Source organism: Crinia signifera, chromosome 9, assembly GCF_055691185.1.
Source record: "Crinia signifera chromosome 9, ASM5569118v1, whole genome shotgun sequence".
NCBI lineage: Eukaryota > Metazoa > Chordata > Amphibia > Anura > Myobatrachidae > Crinia > Crinia signifera.
Window position 1 is genome coordinate 151,658,513 of NC_139225.1, and position 18,436 is coordinate 151,676,948.

General features: G+C 48.9%; 1 protein-coding gene across 1 annotated transcript in view; it reads right to left on the reverse strand.

Moving 5' to 3' along the window:
• LOC146036341 (class I histocompatibility antigen, Gogo-B*0103 alpha chain-like) overlaps window positions 1-18,436 on the reverse strand; it is a 223,353-nt gene that overhangs the window by 25,146 nt on the left and 179,771 nt on the right. Inside the window, exons 4-6 of the mRNA XM_083160296.1 lie at window positions 7,322-7,594; window positions 5,642-5,740; window positions 2,933-2,962 (exon numbers count right to left, since the gene is read on the reverse strand). Coding sequence (XP_083016422.1) covers window positions 2,933-2,962; window positions 5,642-5,740; window positions 7,322-7,594 — 402 coding nt within the window. The remainder of the gene's footprint in view (window positions 1-2,932; window positions 2,963-5,641; window positions 5,741-7,321; window positions 7,595-18,436) is intronic.

The window sequence follows — 18,436 nt, forward strand, 5'->3', positions numbered from 1 at the left end:
CGGCGTGCAGTTGATTTTATAAAGTGTGGCGAGCACAGCAAGCCACGGAGCCCGAAGCATGGCGAGCGGACGCTTATCCGCGTCGGGCTCGCCACACTTTATAATATCAACTCCATGCCGACGTGGATAGTGGGGGTATGACGTGGATAGTGGGGCTATTAAGCATTGTGTATTTTTAGGGCTCCAGAGCCACTTACGTAGTTTATGTAGCCAGCATAGTGCTGTATTGGTATTCTCAATACACCAATACGTAAACTACGTAATGAGCGCCCTGATAATACACCAGTACCGTTATTTATATATACCGTTATTTATATATATATATATATATATATATATATATATATATATATATATATATATATATATATATATATATATATATAGTAACCTTCTGGTGTGCGGCACTCGGAAATAAAGTAATGAACGCAGGGTAATCAGCAACGTTTCAGTTTAATTAAAAACTGTTTTCAAGCCTTGAAAGGCTTGAAAACAGTTTTTAATTAAACTGAAATGTTGCTGATTACCCTGCGTTCATTACTTTATTTCCGAGTGCCGCACACCAGAAGGTTACTGTATTTGTTTACTAGTGAAGGCACCGGGACCCGTCGCTAAGGGCTTTTCATGGTTATTGGGAGTGCCGGACCCTGGATTATTTATATATATATATATATATATATACACATAGACAGACGTGTCACTCCAGGGGCTTCAACAAACGTATAGTTTATTGGCGCATATATATATATATGAAAAGAACTAAAATAGTTACTTTAGAAAATTTGTGGAAAAGAATTGTGATTGATATAAGAGAACATTATTTTGTTTAAGTGAGATGAAACCAGATTTAGGTAAAACAGCGGAATGTACCCACTTCCAAGACCAGGAAGTGCCATACAAGAAAATAGTTGATGTAGGTTATTGTGACAAATTGTCACAATGCATAAGCCATATGTTCCGCGATGCGCTGAACACTGTGCAACTAACTTTAAAGGTTTTAAGTTTATCACATGCACCCTAAATTCATATGATAAAGTATTTGAGTTTACACTACATACAAATGTTCCACATAAAAATGTTCCATAGCTCGAATTTATCAGTTAGGAATAATGGTTTCCACCATAGTTCTAGAGTTTGATGTTCTTATCTTTATGCCAAAATGATATTTACAATTTTTGTGGGAAATATGTTTTGAAATAATTACCAATAAAGTTTTTTTTACTATTTGGGAATAAAATAAATATATATATCAAAGTTTTATACATTAACCAATTATGAGTTGAAAATAATCTTTTCACAGGTCAATCAATATCTTAAAAGAGACATTAACTCTGTTATTAGGAAATATAATCCATTTATCGATTATCCAGTAAAAATCATATGGATACCACCTTGGCAAATATCTAGACTTATGGAACTTGGGGGTATTTGGAAAATCAACAAGAGATTATTGATCTTGCTCAATTTATGGACAATGTTACTGAACTTTATGACAAGACTTGTTGGACAAGAACTCAAGGCATATTCTCAGAAATAGACGTCCGGCCATCCAATATGGTTTCCATCCCAGGACATGGGCCGACAATCCCTACTCATTACATTGTACAGATGGAGCTGGGCTCCCTCTTGCTGGCGAATCGCTAGACTCTCTCCGCCGGCGATACACCAGCAGCGAGGCGCTCCATCTGACTGAGACGCGCGTGAGTCTTACGAGCGTCTCAGTTTCCGGGCGGCGGGGCGACGGGAACCTGTCCGTCTCCGCTTCAGGGAGACGGACAGGGTTAGGGGGAGGAAGGGGGAGGCGGTAGGGACCTCGGGTGACCGCACCATCGGAAGCGGACGCGCACGCATCTCGTGCGCGCGCGTCCCCTTTCGCAGATACAGATGGCGGCTGGCGATTCTGCCGCCATCCCCTGCAAAGACCAGGCCGGCTCCATCTGTATTTCTCAGAATCGCAAGGACAGACTTGACATGATTGTTTGTCTTATAAATACTGCACTGAATGATATAATTAAATGACCATATATGTATTTTATCAGTTTATGAATTAAAAAAAATTATGAAAAGATTAAGTAATTGGGGCAGGTCAATATTAAATATGTTTGCTATAAATATATGGGATTCGGGAAAATGCCCTTAGCATAATTTTTCTTTGTCTTAGCACTAGCCTGGAGAGCATCCTTTGTGCTCCCCAATCTCTGGGCTAGGTGTTAAGTATTATTCAATAAATACACTTTTCTTAAGAATTGGACTCTGGCTTCTTCTTGTATCCGGATTGCTGAAAATATACCTTTGACAGTGGGTATTGGTGGCAGTGTGGGGTGTGGGTTAAGTAGCTAAAAGGAGGGTATTGGTAGCAGTTTGAGGTGTGGGGAATAGCTGGAAGGTGGGTATTGGTGGCAGTGTGGGGAAGTAACTGGAAAGTGGGTATTGGTGGCAGTCTGGGTTGGGAGTAGCTGGAAGGGAGGTATTGGTGGCAGTGTGGGGTGGGGAGAAGTAGCGGGAAGGTGGATATTTGTGGCAGTGTGAGAGTAGCTGGAAGGTGGGTATTGGTGGCAGTGTGGGGTAGGGGGAAGTAGCTGGAAAGTGGGTATTGGTGGCAGTGTGGGGTGGGAGTAGTTGGAAGGTGGGTATTGGTGGCAGTGTGGGGTGGGGGGAAGTAGCAGGAAGGTAGGAATTGGTGGTAGTATAAGGTTGGAGGGAGTAGCTGGAAGTGTCACCTAGGTTGCGGAGATCCCTCACACCATCCCTGGACACAGGACATAGCAGAACATTTATTTATTAATAGTTTCTTATATAGCTCAGCATATTCCGTTGCGCTTTACAATAGGAGACAGTAATACCACAAGCTAGGTATTTACAGACAGTCTAAAGGAATGAGGGCCCTGCTCGCCAGTTTACAATCTATAGGGAAACATCACAGAATACTCACTGCTGGTGGTCTTGTAGTCAGACGTCCTTCCTGTAATAAGCAGGAGATGGAATTAGGCAGCAGGAGAATAATGGTGTCATACAGACCCCACATGGAGACCATGATGAATAAGCAGCTAGGATGTGTAACTAGGATCTAATCTACCAGAGGATTCTGTTATATAAAGGCCCAGATTATAGTCCCAGTAATAATCCATGTTACATACATGACACGTGAGGGGGTACATGTAAAAGATGTGCAGGATCTGAATTACTTGCTTCTTTTCCCAAAACTAGCACAAGTCTGGAATTCTCTGGATATATGTTATTGGCTATACAACACAAGTGCGCGCCGATGGCCAATAAGATGCAGTGTTAGAGATCAGAGTAAAGGAGTGTACACACTGGGTGATATCTTATACTACATTGTTCTGACTGATATCGCTCAGAAGATCGGCCAGTGTGTATGCGATGATCGATGAACGATACGCACTCCCGAGGGACGATAACGAGGGTTTCTGTCACCTGTACATGCAGCTCAGTTTTGGCTATGTTGGTCACAACAAGCTGCACATTACTAGGCTCATACTAGATCGTTCATCATCCGGCATATCGCTCAGTGTGATGCACAATATCGTTTGTCCAGGAAACTGGGAAGTTCAAGGGAAATTGTTCAGTAATATCGTTCACTGAACACATTCTCTGGTGTGTATGGGTCATAACCCTGAACCTCATATCTCTAGTGTATTGGAGTGCCCCTAACAGACATGTATGTGTGGCTGTATCCTCCTCTGGGGAGATCACAGTTACACCCCTGACAGATATATCTGCGGCTGTATCCTCCCCTTGGGAGATTACAGTTACAACCCTGACAGATATATCTGCGGCTGTATCCTCCACAGGGGAGATCACAGTTACACCCCTGACAGATATATCTGCGGCTGTATCCTCCTCTGGAGAGATCACAGTTACACCCCTGACAGAGATATCTGCAGCTGTATCCTCCTCTGGGGAGATCAGATTTACACCCCTGACAGATATATCTGTGGCTGTATCCTCCTCTGGGGAGATCAGATTTACACCCCTGACAGATATATCTGTGGCTTTATCCTCCCCTGGGGAGATCACAGTTACACCCCTGACAGATATATCTGCAGCTGTATCCTCCTCTGAGGAGATCAGATTTACACCCCCTAACAAATATATCTGCAGCTGTATCCTACCCTGCGGAGATCACAGTTACACCCCTGACAGATATATATGTGGCTGTATCATCCCCTGAGGAGATCACAGTTACACGCTTGACAGATATATCTGCAGCTGTATCCTCCCCTGGGGAGATCACAGTTACACCCCTGACAGATATATCTGGGGCTGTATCCTCCCCTGGGGAGATCACCGTTACACCCCTGACAGATATATCTGCGGCTGTATCCTCCCCTGGAGAGATCAAAGTTACACCCCTGACAGATATAGCTGCGGTTGTATCCTCCCCTGGGGAGATCAGTTACACCTCTGACAGATATATCTGCAGCTGTATCCTCCCCTGGGGAGATGACAGTTACACCCCTGACAGATATATCTGCGGCTGTATCCTCCCCTGGGGAGATCACAGTTACACCCCTGACAGATATATCTGAGGCTGTATCCTCCCCTGGGAGATCACAGTTACATGAATGTGACTGTACTGTGCAGACTGGGAGATGAGGTGTGGGATGCAGTTGAGAATACAGATACACCACAATATATAGTAACATAAGAAAAGCGGTACTTATAGGTTAGTTGGGCGCCCAATTAGCATACGTACGGTTACTTAGGAAAATCGCATCCCATGGGCCATTTTGAGGGGCATGCGATTTTCCTATGTAATTTATTCACTGCTCTCTTAGCCGCGGGGGAACGCATAGCATCGTACCTCCCGCAAAATCGCTTGTGATGCGATTTTATAGGGTGTACAATGCCATGACATTAGGTATACAATAATAGCATTGTATGACATACAATGAGGTTTTAGGTACCCCCCACTATCCACGCCACCCCGAAGCGTGGCGAGGGGTGGCGGAACACGTCCTCTGACCATTTCATACCCCCACTATCTACGTCCGCGCGGAGTCGACTTTATATAGTGTGGCGAGCGCAGCGAGCCACCGAGCCCGAAGCGTGGCGAGGGGACGCGGAATACTTTACATGTATTCCACATCTGCTTGCCACGCTTCCGGCTCGGTGGCTCGCTGCACTCGCCACACTATATAAAAACAACTCCACGCCGACGTGGATAGTGGGGATATGAAAAGGTCGAAGGACGCGTTCCACCACCCCTCACAGCGCTCGCCATGCTTTGGGGTGGCGTGGATAGTGGGGGGGGGGGGGGGGGGGGTGTGCCTAAAACCTCATTGTATGTCATACAATGCTATTATTCTATACCTAATGTCATGGCATTGTACACCCTATAAAATCGCATCGCACCACATGCGATTTTCCGGGAGAGGCGATGCGATCCCCCCGGGGCTAAGAGAGCAGTGAATAAATTACATAGGAAAATTGCATTGCATGGCCCTTAAAATGGCCCATGCGATGCGTTTTCCCTACGCAGAATAGCCTACTAAGCAAATAGCTTAGTGGGCGCCCAACTAACATAAAAGTACCAGAAAAGCCCCATCTGTGTGGAATGTAGAAACATGAGAAATAATCCAGCATGACATAGTAACAGCGCTGTAACCGTGACACTTACTCTTGTATATAAGAACTGCAGCAATGACCAGTGCGAGAACAGCGAGGCCTCCGATGGCCGCACCAATGATCACCCCGACTGAGGGGCCACTCCTAGGCTCTGAGAGAAATGCAAAGGAGAATATGGTTATTGGTCATACTGTACCCATGTTATACACCCCACAATGTACTCTTACCCAAGTCCTGAGGCACTGGATGACACTACACTGCCCATAGTCCTGAGGCACAGAGAGACACTACACTGCCCATAGTCCTGAGGCACCGGGAGACACTACACTGCCCATAGTCCTGAGGCACCATGTGATGCCACATTGACCATTGTCCTGAGGCACCAGGAGAGACCACACTGACCATAGTCGTGAGGCACCGTGTGACGCAACATTGCCTATAGTCCTGAGGCACGAGAGACACCACAATGACCATAGTCCTGAGGCACTATACTGACCATAGTCCTGAGGCACCATACTGACCATAGTCCTGAGGCACCATACTGACCATAGTCCTGAGGCACTATGTGGCACCACACTGACCATAGTCCTGAGGCACCATTTGGCACCACACTAACCATAGTCCCGAGGCACTGTGTAACACCACACTGACCATAGTCCTGAGGCAACATGTGACACCAGACTGACCATAGTCCTGAGGCACCATGTGACACCACACTGACCACAGTTCTGAGGGACCGTGTGACACTACAGTGACCATAGTCCTGAGGCACCGCATGACACCACACTGACCATAATACTGAGGCACAATTTGACACCACACTGACCATAGTCCTGAGGCACCGCGTGACACTACACTGACCATAGTACTGAGGCACCACGTGACACTACACTGACCATAGTCCTGAGGCACAACGTGACACTACACTGACCATAGTCCTGAGGCACTGAGGGACACTACACTGACCACAGTCCTGAGGCACCGAGAGACACCACACTGACCATAATCCTGAGGCACCATACTGACCATAGTCCTGAGCCACCATGTGACACCACACTGACCATAGTCCTGAGGCACCATGTGACACCACACTGACCATAGTCCTGAGGCACCATGTGAAACTACACTGACCTTAGTCCTGAGGCACCATGTGACACCACACTGACCATAGTCCTGAAGCACCATGTGACATTACACTGACCATAGTCCTGATGCACCGAGAGACACCACACTGACCATAATCCTGAGGCACCACACTGACCATAGTCCTGAGGCACCATGTGACACCACACTGACCATAGTCCTGAGGCACTGTGTGACACTACACTGACCATAGTCCTGAAGCACCATGTGACAGCATACTGACCATAGTCCTGAGGCACCATGTGACACCACAATGACCATAGTCCTGAGGCACCGTGTGACATTACACTGACCATAGTCCTGAGGCACCGTGTGACACCACACTGACCATAGTCCTGAGGCACCGTGTAACACCACACTGACCATAGTCCTGAGGCACTGTGTGACACCACAATGACCATAGTCCTGAGGCACCATGTGACACTACACTGACCATAGTCCTGAGACACCACGTGACACCACATTGACCATAGTCCTTAGGCACCGCGTGACACCACACTGACCATAGTCCTGAGGCACTGTGTGACACCACACTGACCAAAATTCTGAGGCACCTATGTGTGACACTCCTAATACACATGACACTCACCCCACTTCACGCTGAGTATCTTCTCCAGGCTGCTGTGCTCCACATGGCAGGAGTAACGCTCCTCCTCCCCAGCCGGCACTTCCACAGTGACTCTTTTCTGATAGGTTCCATCAGGATGGGGGAGGATCCGACTGGCCTCATCAGACAGAACCTCGTCCTGCTCATCCTGCATCCACTTCACATCCACAGCTCGGGGGTGAAACCCGTACACCTGACAGTGAAGCTTTGTGACCTCGCCTGACCGGTGACCTGTGACCTTCACCTCTGGGGCAACTGAGGAGGAGAGAGGAAATGTCACTACAAGTACCAGCACACCCACTTGCACATGTAATGCAAAGGAATAACACTAATACTTTGTATATTGTACACAATTCTCACAAAGAGGCCTGGTTACCAATGATCACATCTCTAATATGATGTAGGGGTGATATTGGCCTCCCAGGATCACATTGCAGAATGCAGTAATATTAGGAGTATGGATCACCCAGCACCGGCAGAGACAGGGGCTGTGTAAGGAGACCATCCCTGAGATGTGCTCAGTGTGGTGTCCGGGCCTCTGCACATGTGCAGTCAGTGTAACATCAGGCAATGAATGACTGCACTATAAGTAGGGCTATTACCCATCCTCCTAGTGGGATTGGCCCTGTACTGACCAGTCTGGGGCTGGTGTTCCCTACATCAGGGGCCCCTTACATATAACATCAGGCCATGAATGACTGCACTATAAGTAGGGGCTATTACCCATCCTCCTAGTGGGATTGGCCCTGTGCTGACCAGTCTGGGGCCGGTGTTCTCTATATCAGGGGCCCCTTACATATAACATCAGGCCATGAATGACTGCACTATAAGTAGGGGCGATTACCCATCCTAATAGTGGGATTGGTCCTGTACTGACCAGTCTGGGGCTGGTGTTCTCTATATCAGGGGCCCCTTACATATAACATCAGGCCATGAATGACTGCAGTATAAGTAGGGGCTATTACCCATCCTCATAGTGGGATTGGCCCTGTACTGACCAGTCTGGGGCCGGTGTTCCCTATATCAGGGGCCCCTTACATATAACATCAGGCCATGAATGACTGCAGTATAAGTAGGGCTATTACCCATCCTCATAGTGGGATTGGCCCTGTACTGACCAGTCTGGGGCAAGTGTTCCCTATATCAGGGGCCCCTTACATATAACATCAGGCCATGAATGACTGCACTATAAGTAGGGCTATTACCCATCCTCATAGTGGGATTGGCCCTGTACTGACCAGTCTGGGGCTGGTGTTCCCTATATCAGGGGCCCCTTACATATAACATAAGGCCATGAATGACTGCACTATAAGTAGGGCCTATTACCCATCCTCATAGTGGGATTGGCCCTGTACTGACCAGTCTGGGGCCGGTGTTCCCTATATCAGGGGCCCCTTACATATAACATCAGGCCATGAATGACTGCACTATAAGTAGGGGCTATTACCCATCCTCATAGTGGGATTGGCCCTGTACTGACCAGTCTGGGGCTGGTGTTCCCTATATCAGGGGCCCTTACATATAACATCAGGCCATGAATGACTGCACTATAAGTAGGGGCTATTACCCATCCTCATAGTGGGATTGGCCCTGTACTGACCAGTCTGGGGCTGGTGTTCCCTATATCAGGGGCCCTTACATATAACATCAGGCCATGAATGACTGCACTATAAGTAGGGGCTATTACCCATCCTCATAGTGGGATTGGCCCTGTACTGACCAGTCTGGGGCTGGTGTTCCCTATATCAGGGGCCCCTTACATATAACATCAGGCCATGAATGACTGCGCTATAAGTAGGGCTATTACCCATCCTCATAGTGGGATTGGCCCTGTACTGACCAGTCTGGGGCTGGTGTTCCCTATATCAGGGGCCCCTTACATATAACATCAGGCCATGAATGACTGCACTATAAGTAGGGGCTATTACCCATCCTCATAGTGGGATTGGCCCTGTACTGACCAGTCTGGGGCTGGTGTTCCCTATATCAGGGGCCCCTTACATATAACATCTGGCCATGAATGACTGCGCTATAAGTAGGGGCTATTACCCATCCTCATAGTGGGAATGGCCCTGTACTGACCAGTCTGGGGCTGGTGTTCTCTATATCAGGGGCCCCTTACATCTAACATCAGGCCATGAATGACTGCACTATAAGTAGGACTATTACCCATCCTCATATAGGGAACACCAGCACCAGACTGGTCAGTACAGGGCCAATCCCACTATCAGGGGCCCCTTACATATAACATCAGGCCATGAATGACTGCACTATAAGTAGGGCTATTACCCACCCTCATAGTGGGATTGGCCCTGTACTGACCAGTCTGGGGCCGGTGTTCCCTATATCAGGGGCCCCTTACATAAAACATCAGGCCATGAATGACTGCACTATAAGTAGGGCTATTACCCATCCTCATAGTGGGATTGGCCCGGTACTGACCAGTCTGGGGCCGGTGTTCTCTATATCAGGGGCCCCTTACATATAACATCAGGCCATGAATGACTGCACTATAAGTAGGGCTATTACCCATCATCATAGTGGGATTGGCCCTGTACTGACCAGTCTGGGGCCGGTGTTCTCTATATCAGGGGCCCCTTACATATAACATCAGGCCATGAATGACTGCAGTATAAGTAGGGCTATTACCCATCCTCATAGTGGGATTGGTCCTGTACTGACCAGTCTGGGGCCGGTGTTCTCTATATCAGGGGCCCCTTACATATAACATCAGGCCATGAATGACTGCACTATAAGTAGGGCTATTACCCATCCTCATATAGGGAACACCAGCCCCAGACTGGTCAGTACAGGGCCAATCCCACTATCAGGGGCCCCTTACATATAACATCAGGCCATGAATGACTGCACTATAAGTAGGGCTATTACCCATCCTCATAGTGGGATTGGTCCTGTACTGACCAGTCTGGGGCCGGTGTTCTCTATATCAGGGGCCCCTTACATATAACATCAGGCCATGAATGACTGCACTATAAGTAGGGGCTATTACCCATCCTCATAGTGGGATTGGCCCTGTACTGACCAGTCTGGGGCTGGTGTTCCCTATATCAGGGGCCCTTACATATAACATCAGGCCATGAATGACTGCACTATAAGTAGGGGCTATTACCCATCCTCATAGTGGGATTGGCCCTGTACTGACCAGTCTGGGGCTGGTGTTCCCTATATCAGGGGCCCCTTACATATAACATCTGGCCATGAATGACTGCGCTATAAGTAGGGCTATTACCCATCCTCATAGTGGGATTGGCCCTGTACTGACCAGTCTGGGGCTGGTGTTCCCTATATCAGGGGCCCCTTACATATAACATCAGGCCATGAATGACTGCACTATAAGTAGGGGCTATTACCCATCCTCATAGTGGGATTGGCCCTGTACTGACCAGTCTGGGGCTGGTGTTCCCTATATCAGGGGCCCCTTACATATAACATCTGGCCATGAATGACTGCGCTATAAGTAGGGGCTATTACCCATCCTCATAGTGGGAATGGCCCTGTACTGACCAGTCTGGGGCTGGTGTTCTCTATATCAGGGGCCCCTTACATCCAACATCAGGCCATGAATGACTGCACTATAAGTAGGACTATTACCCATCCTCATATAGGGAACACCAGCCCCAGACTGGTCAGTACAGGGCCAATCCCACTATCAGGGGCCCCTTACATATAACATCAGGCCATGAATGACTGCACTATAAGTAGGGCTATTACCCACCCTCATAGTGGGATTGGCCCTGTACTGACCAGTCTGGGGCCGGTGTTCCCTATATCAGGGGCCCCTTACATAAAACATCAGGCCATGAATGACTGCACTATAAGTAGGGCTATTACCCATCCTCATAGTGGGATTGGCCCGGTACTGACCAGTCTGGGGCCGGTGTTCTCTATATCAGGGGCCCCTTACATATAACATCAGGCCATGAATGACTGCACTATAAGTAGGGCTATTACCCATCATCATAGTGGGATTGGCCCTGTACTGACCAGTCTGGGGCCGGTGTTCTCTATATCAGGGGCCCCTTACATATAACATCAGGCCATGAATGACTGCAGTATAAGTAGGGCTATTACCCATCCTCATAGTGGGATTGGTCCTGTACTGACCAGTCTGGGGCCGGTGTTCTCTATATCAGGGGCCCCTTACATATAACATCAGGCCATGAATGACTGCACTATAAGTAGGGGCTATTACCCATCCTCATAGTGGGATTGGCCCTGTACTGACCAGTCTGGGGCTGGTGTTCCCTATATCAGGGGCCCCTTACATATAACATCTGGCCATGAATGACTGCGCTATAAGTAGGGCTATTACCCATCCTCATAGTGGGATTGGCCCTGTACTGACCAGTCTGGGGCTGGTGTTCCCTATATCAGGGGCCCCTTACATATAACATCAGGCCATGAATGACTGCACTATAAGTAGGGGCTATTACCCATCCTCATAGTGGGATTGGCCCTGTACTGACCAGTCTGGGGCTGGTGTTCCCTATATCAGGGACCCCTTACATATAACATCTGGCCATGAATGACTGCGCTATAAGTAGGGGCTATTACCCATCCTCATAGTGGGAATGGCCCTGTACTGACCAGTCTGGGGCTGGTGTTCTCTATATCAGGGGCCCCTTACATCCAACATCAGGCCATGAATGACTGCACTATAAGTAGGACTATTACCCATCCTCATATAGGGAACACCAGCCCCAGACTGGTCAGTACAGGGCCAATCCCACTATCAGGGGCCCCTTACATATAACATCAGGCCATGAATGACTGCACTATAAGTAGGGCTATTACCCACCCTCATAGTGGGATTGGCCCTGTACTGACCAGTCTGGGGCCGGTGTTCCCTATATCAGGGGCCCCTTACATAAAACATCAGGCCATGAATGACTGCACTATAAGTAGGGCTATTACCCATCCTCATAGTGGGATTGGCCCGGTACTGACCAGTCTGGGGCCGGTGTTCTCTATATCAGGGGCCCCTTACATATAACATCAGGCCATGAATGACTGCACTATAAGTAGGGCTATTACCCATCATCATAGTGGGATTGGTCCTGTACTGACCAGTCTGGGGCCGGTGTTCTCTATATCAGGGGCCCCTTACATATAACATCAGGCCATGAATGACTGCACTATAAGTAGGGCTATTACCCATCCTCATATAGGGAACACCAGCCCCAGACTGGTCAGTACAGGGCCAATCCCACTATCAGGGGCCCCTTACATATAACATCAGGCCATGAATGACTGCACTATAAGTAGGGCTATTACCCATCCTCATAGTGGGATTGGTCCTGTACTGACCAGTCTGGGGCCGGTGTTTCCTATATCAGGGGCCCCTTACATATAACATCTGGCCATGAATGACTGCGCTATAAGTAGGGGCTATTACCCATCCTCATAGTGGGATTGGCCCTGTACTGACCAGTCTGGGGCCGGTGTTTCCTATATCAGGGGCCCCTTACATCCAACATCAGGCCATGAATGACTGCACTATAAGTAGGGCTATTACCCATCCTCATATAGGGAACACCAGCCCCAGACTGGTCAGTACAGGGCCAATCCCACTATCAGGGGCCCCTTACATAAAACATCAGGCCATGAATGACTGCACTATAAGTAGGGCTATTACCCATCCTCATAGTGGGATTGGCCCGGTACTGACCAGTCTGGGGCCGGTGTTCTCTATATCAGGGGCCCCTTACATATAACATCAGGCCATGAATGACTGCACTATAAGTAGGGCTATTACCCATCATCATAGTGGGATTGGCCCTGTACTGACCAGTCTGGGGCCGGTGTTCTCTATATCAGGGGCCCCTTACATATAACATCAGGCCATGAATGACTGCACTATAAGTAGGGGCTATTACCCATCCTCATAGTGGGATTGGCCCTGTACTGACCAGTCTGGGGCCGGTGTTCTCTATATCAGGGGCCCCTTACATATAACATCAGGCCATGAATGACTGCACTATAAGTAGGGGCTATTACCCATCCTCATAGTGGGATTGGTCCTGTACTGACCAGTCTGGGGCCGGTGTTCTCTATATCAGGGGCCCCTTACATATAACATCAGGCCATGAATGACTGCACTATAAGTAGGGCTATTACCCATCCTCATAGTGGGATTGGCCCTGTACTGACCAGTCTGGGGCTGGTGTTCCCTATATCAGGGGCCCCTTACATATAACATCAGGCCATGAATGACTGCAGTATAAGTAGGGCTATTACCCATCCTCATAGTGGGATTGGCCCTGTACTGACCAGTCTGGGGCCGGTGTTCCCTATATCAGGGGCCCCTTACATATAACATCAGGCCATGAATGACTGCACTATAAGTAGGGGCGATTACCCATCCTCATAGTGGGATTGGCCCTGTACTGACCAGTCTGGGGCTGGTGTTCCCTATATCAGGGGCCCCTTACATATAACATCAGGCCATGAATGACTGCACTATAAGTAGGGGCTATTACCCATCCTCATAGTGGGATTGGCCCTGTACTGACCAGTCTAGGGCTGGTGTTCTCTATATCAGGGGCCCCTTACATGTAACATCAGGCCATGAATGACTGCACTATAAGTAGGGGCTATTACCCATCCTCATAGTGGGATTGGCCCTGTACTGACCAGTCTGGGGCTGGTGTTCCCTATATCAGGGGCCCCTTACATATAACATCAGGCCATGAATGACTGCACTATAAGTAGGGCTATTACCCATCCTCATAGTGGGCTTGGCCCTGTACTGACCAGTCTGGGGCTGGTGTTCACTATATCAGGGGCCCCTTACATATAACATCAGGCCATGAATGACTGCACTATAAGTAGGGCTATTACCCATCCTCATAGTGGGATTGGCCCTGTGCTGACCAGTCTGGGGCTGGTGTTCCCTATATCAGGGGCCCCTTACATATAACATCAGGCCATGAATGACTGCACTATAAGTAGGGCTATTACCCATCCTCATAGTGGGATTGGCCCTGTACTGACCAGTCTGGGGCTGGTGTTCTCTATATCAGGGGCCCCTTAAATATATCAGGTAATGAATGACTGCACTATAAGTAGGGCTATTACCCATCCTCATAGTGGGATTGGCCCTGTACTGACCAGTCTGGGGCTAGTGTTCTCTATATCAGGGGCCCCTTACATATAACATCAGGCTATGGATGACTGCACTATAAGTAGGGCTATTACCCATCCTCATAGTGGGATTGGCCCTGTACTGACCAGTCTGGGGCCGGTGTTCCCTATATCAGGGGCCCCTTACATATAACATCAGGCCATGAATGACTGCACTATAAGTAGGGACTCTTACCCATCCTCATAGTGGGATTGGCCCTGTACTGACCAGTTTGGGGCCGATGTTCCCTATATTAGGGGCCCCTTACATATAACATCAGGCCATGAATGACTGCACTATAAGTAGGGCTATTACCCATCCTCCTAGTGGGATTGGCCCTGTACTGACCAGTCTGGGGCCGGTGTTCTCTATATCAGGGGCCCCTTACATATAACATCAGGCCATGAATGACTGCACTATAAGTAGGGGCTATTACCCATCCTCATAGTGGGATTGGCCCTGTACTGACCAGTCTGGGGCAAGTGTTCCCTATATCAGGGGCCCCTTACATATAACATCAGACCATGAATGACTGCACTATAAGTAGGGCTATTACCCATCCTCATAGTGGGATTGGCCCTGTACTGACCAGTCTGGGGCTGGTGTTCTCTATATCAGGGGCCCCTTACATATAACATCAGGCCATGAATGAATGCACTATAAGTAGGGGCTATTACCCATCCTCATAGTGGGATTGGCCCTGTACTGACCAGTCTGGGGCCGGTGTTCCCTATATCAGGGGCCCCTTACATATAACATCAGGCCATGAATGACTGCAGTATAAGTAGGGCTATTACCCATCCTCATAGTGGGATTGGCCCTGTACTGACCAGTCTGGTGCTGGTGTTCCCTACATCAGGGGCCCCTTACATATAACATCAGGCCATGAATGACAGCACTATAAGTAGGGCTATTACCCATCCTCATAGTGGTATTGGCCCTGTACTGACCAGTCTGGGGCTGGTGTTCTCTATATCAGGGGCCCCTCACATATAACATCAGGCCATGAATGACTGCACTATAAGTAGGGCTAATACCCATCCTCATAGTGGGATTGGCCTTGTAGTAACCAGGGATGGCCATCAGTGTGGTCACCATTGATGTTAAGAAGGATGGCGATAATGCAACCAGCTATCGATAGTAATGGATAACCATCCACAGTTTCACCTATCGATGGTCATCCATTTTCTTTGACTGTCTGGCCCGTGATCCAATCAGGATGTGGGGGCAAGGCTTCACGGGTGTCAGGGGTGGAGCTATGCTCAGTGTCCTGGCACTTTAAAACAAAAAGCAGAACATTGGTTTTGCAGTGCCATCAATGGAGGGAAATCACCTGGTTCTTCCCCATCGATGGCAAAAATATTTGACACTCGCCATAAACCATCAATGATTTTTAAATCGATAGCCATCCCTAGTCTGGGGCAGGTGTTCTCTATATCAATGGCCCCAAGGGAATGTGATAACTATAGGTTTGGATTATACTGTCGACAGTGTCTAGGTTAGAATGCGCAAAGTCAACACTGAAAAAAGTTGACACAAGCAAAGAGGTCGACTTGGAAAAGGTCAACATGAGTACTTCAGATTTTTTGACACACGACACCTGACCTCGTGGACCCCCATTTAGTGTACCGCATTGCTCGCCATGCGTCATTCTGTATCGGAGTCTACGTGGGCGATAAAGTGTGAAATTGTCAGAAAATTAGGAGAGGGGGGGGCGTGGCCTGGCGGACATCAGGGAAGCACGCATCTTCCCGGGGCTCCCGTTCTCTCTGCCCTGAAACACCCCAAAAACCCCATCTGCCGCCTCAGTGCCGGGACCGGAGGTACCCCGACGACCCCAGGCACACATCCTGACACAGGAGAAGGACCCCGCAGAATCGGGAGAGGCTCTAGGCCCCTCCGCGGATTGCGGCCTGCTCCATCCCCACAAGCCGGGACCTCAATTAGTGAGGCCGGCCGAACCCGGCGAAAAACGTCTCCCCGCCGCCCGACAACGCTGCGGCTGAGAGACCCCCCGCACAGCCCCTGAGGCAGGACCAGGACCGGCTCCACCGGGCTCTGCACAGCCACAGAGGAGGCACATTTGATCAGCGGGACGGCTGGAGAGAGCCGCGCCCGCCATTTTGGATCCGCAGCAGCTTACAGTAAGGCTGACAGCTAAGCCTGGTGCAGGCTGACGCTGGGAACTTCACACCCCCTTCCCCCCCCCCCCCCCCTCCCGGGTTAGGTCATAAAACAGGCCCTGGGTCTATACTTGAAGGGGGCTGCCTATAAATAGTGTTGCAGTGCTGGTGGGCTTAGATCCTCTTCCCCCAGACTGATATATCATACAGAGATAAAGGACACTGCAAAGATCACCCCTACTCCCCCCCCCCTCCCCTGTATCAATACTGCACCTGAGGCTACGGACAGTACACTAAACATAAAAAAATAATAATAATAAAGTAGACATCTCCAAACCTACTGTGAGAGCACACTGCATAAAAGAAGAGCTTCCATCTGCTATACAAGACTGCCCTCTAGCGGCCTTAGTCCTAACTACAACTACGGATACGAAATTAAACCACCAGAATTACCTGAAACATTTTTGCACAAATCCATACACCCCGAAGGAGTACACAAAGGGCCACGAATACCATATCGCAGGCCCCGGGCGACCGCTCCAGATGGAGTAGAAAGAAATCGCTCCTAACTATACTACCCTCCGATTAATGATGTGCTACTAACGCCAGGCCTTTGGGGGTCGCCGCTTGATGTGTCAATCCACCTTATCCAACAACGCAGCCCGAGACACACTTATTGGACCTAAACTTCTTCCTATACTATCTACTGTGCAAACTATGGTCAAAGGTAGGAGGGCTTCTCGAAAGGGTACCGCTCCTCCTACCAAAGAAAACATGTCCCAAACAGACATCAGACCGTTTCTACAACCTACCCCGTCCCGACTCATGGATTAATCAACAGAGTCTAACCCCTCCCCACCCCTCCTAGCTTCACCAACTACCCCCCCCCATCTACAACCCAGATCTCCTTGCTCACATCGGAGTTATCAGAACTGAAGGAGGTCCTCTCCTACATTAAAACCCTCCCTACTAAGCGAGACATGCAAGATACCATCCGACAGGAAATAGCCCTGGTCCGACAGGACAATGCCCAGCTTACCCACCGCACGAACACCCTAGAGGCTCGCCAAGACAAGACGGATACTTTCTGTAACTCCCTGTCGGAAATACTCACTGCCCAGACGGCAGAAATCCGCTCACTTCAAACACGCTTGACAGATCTCGACAACAGAGGGAGAAGAAACAACCTCCGAGTAAGAGGTCTACCCGAAAACATCACCCAAGACGCACTGACAGATGCCCTAACTAAGATCTTCAATGAGGTACTGGGTAACAACCCTTCTGACACCATAACCTTCGACAGAGCCCACCGCACTCTCAAACCAAGAGGCGCACCCTCAGATCACCCACGCAATGTAATCTGTCGTCTTCATTATTACACACAGAAGGAGAATATCGTCCGCAAAATTCACCAACTAGAAGGAGTGAACTTTAATGGCTCGAACATCCAGATTTATCAAGACCTATCCTGGCACACCCTCCAACAGAGGAAAATACTCCAACCTCTGACCTCAGAACTCCGCAAACGCCAGCTGAAGTATAAATGGGGCTTTCCCTTTAACCTACAAATATCCTCTGCTGGGAAAACCCACTTCCTGAACTCTTTTTCTGACCTCCCCACTTTCTGCACCAATCTGGGTCTCCCTCCTCTCGACATCCCCAACTGGGAATTCGCACACCATGAACCGCCTCCCACACGCCGACCTAGACACGACCAGCCCTGGCAAGATGTCCGCCACGCAAAAAAGAAACCAAGCTCCAGTCCATTGACACTCCACAGGATCCTCGCTCTATATCATATGCCAACAGCTAGAGTAAGAACAAATGGTT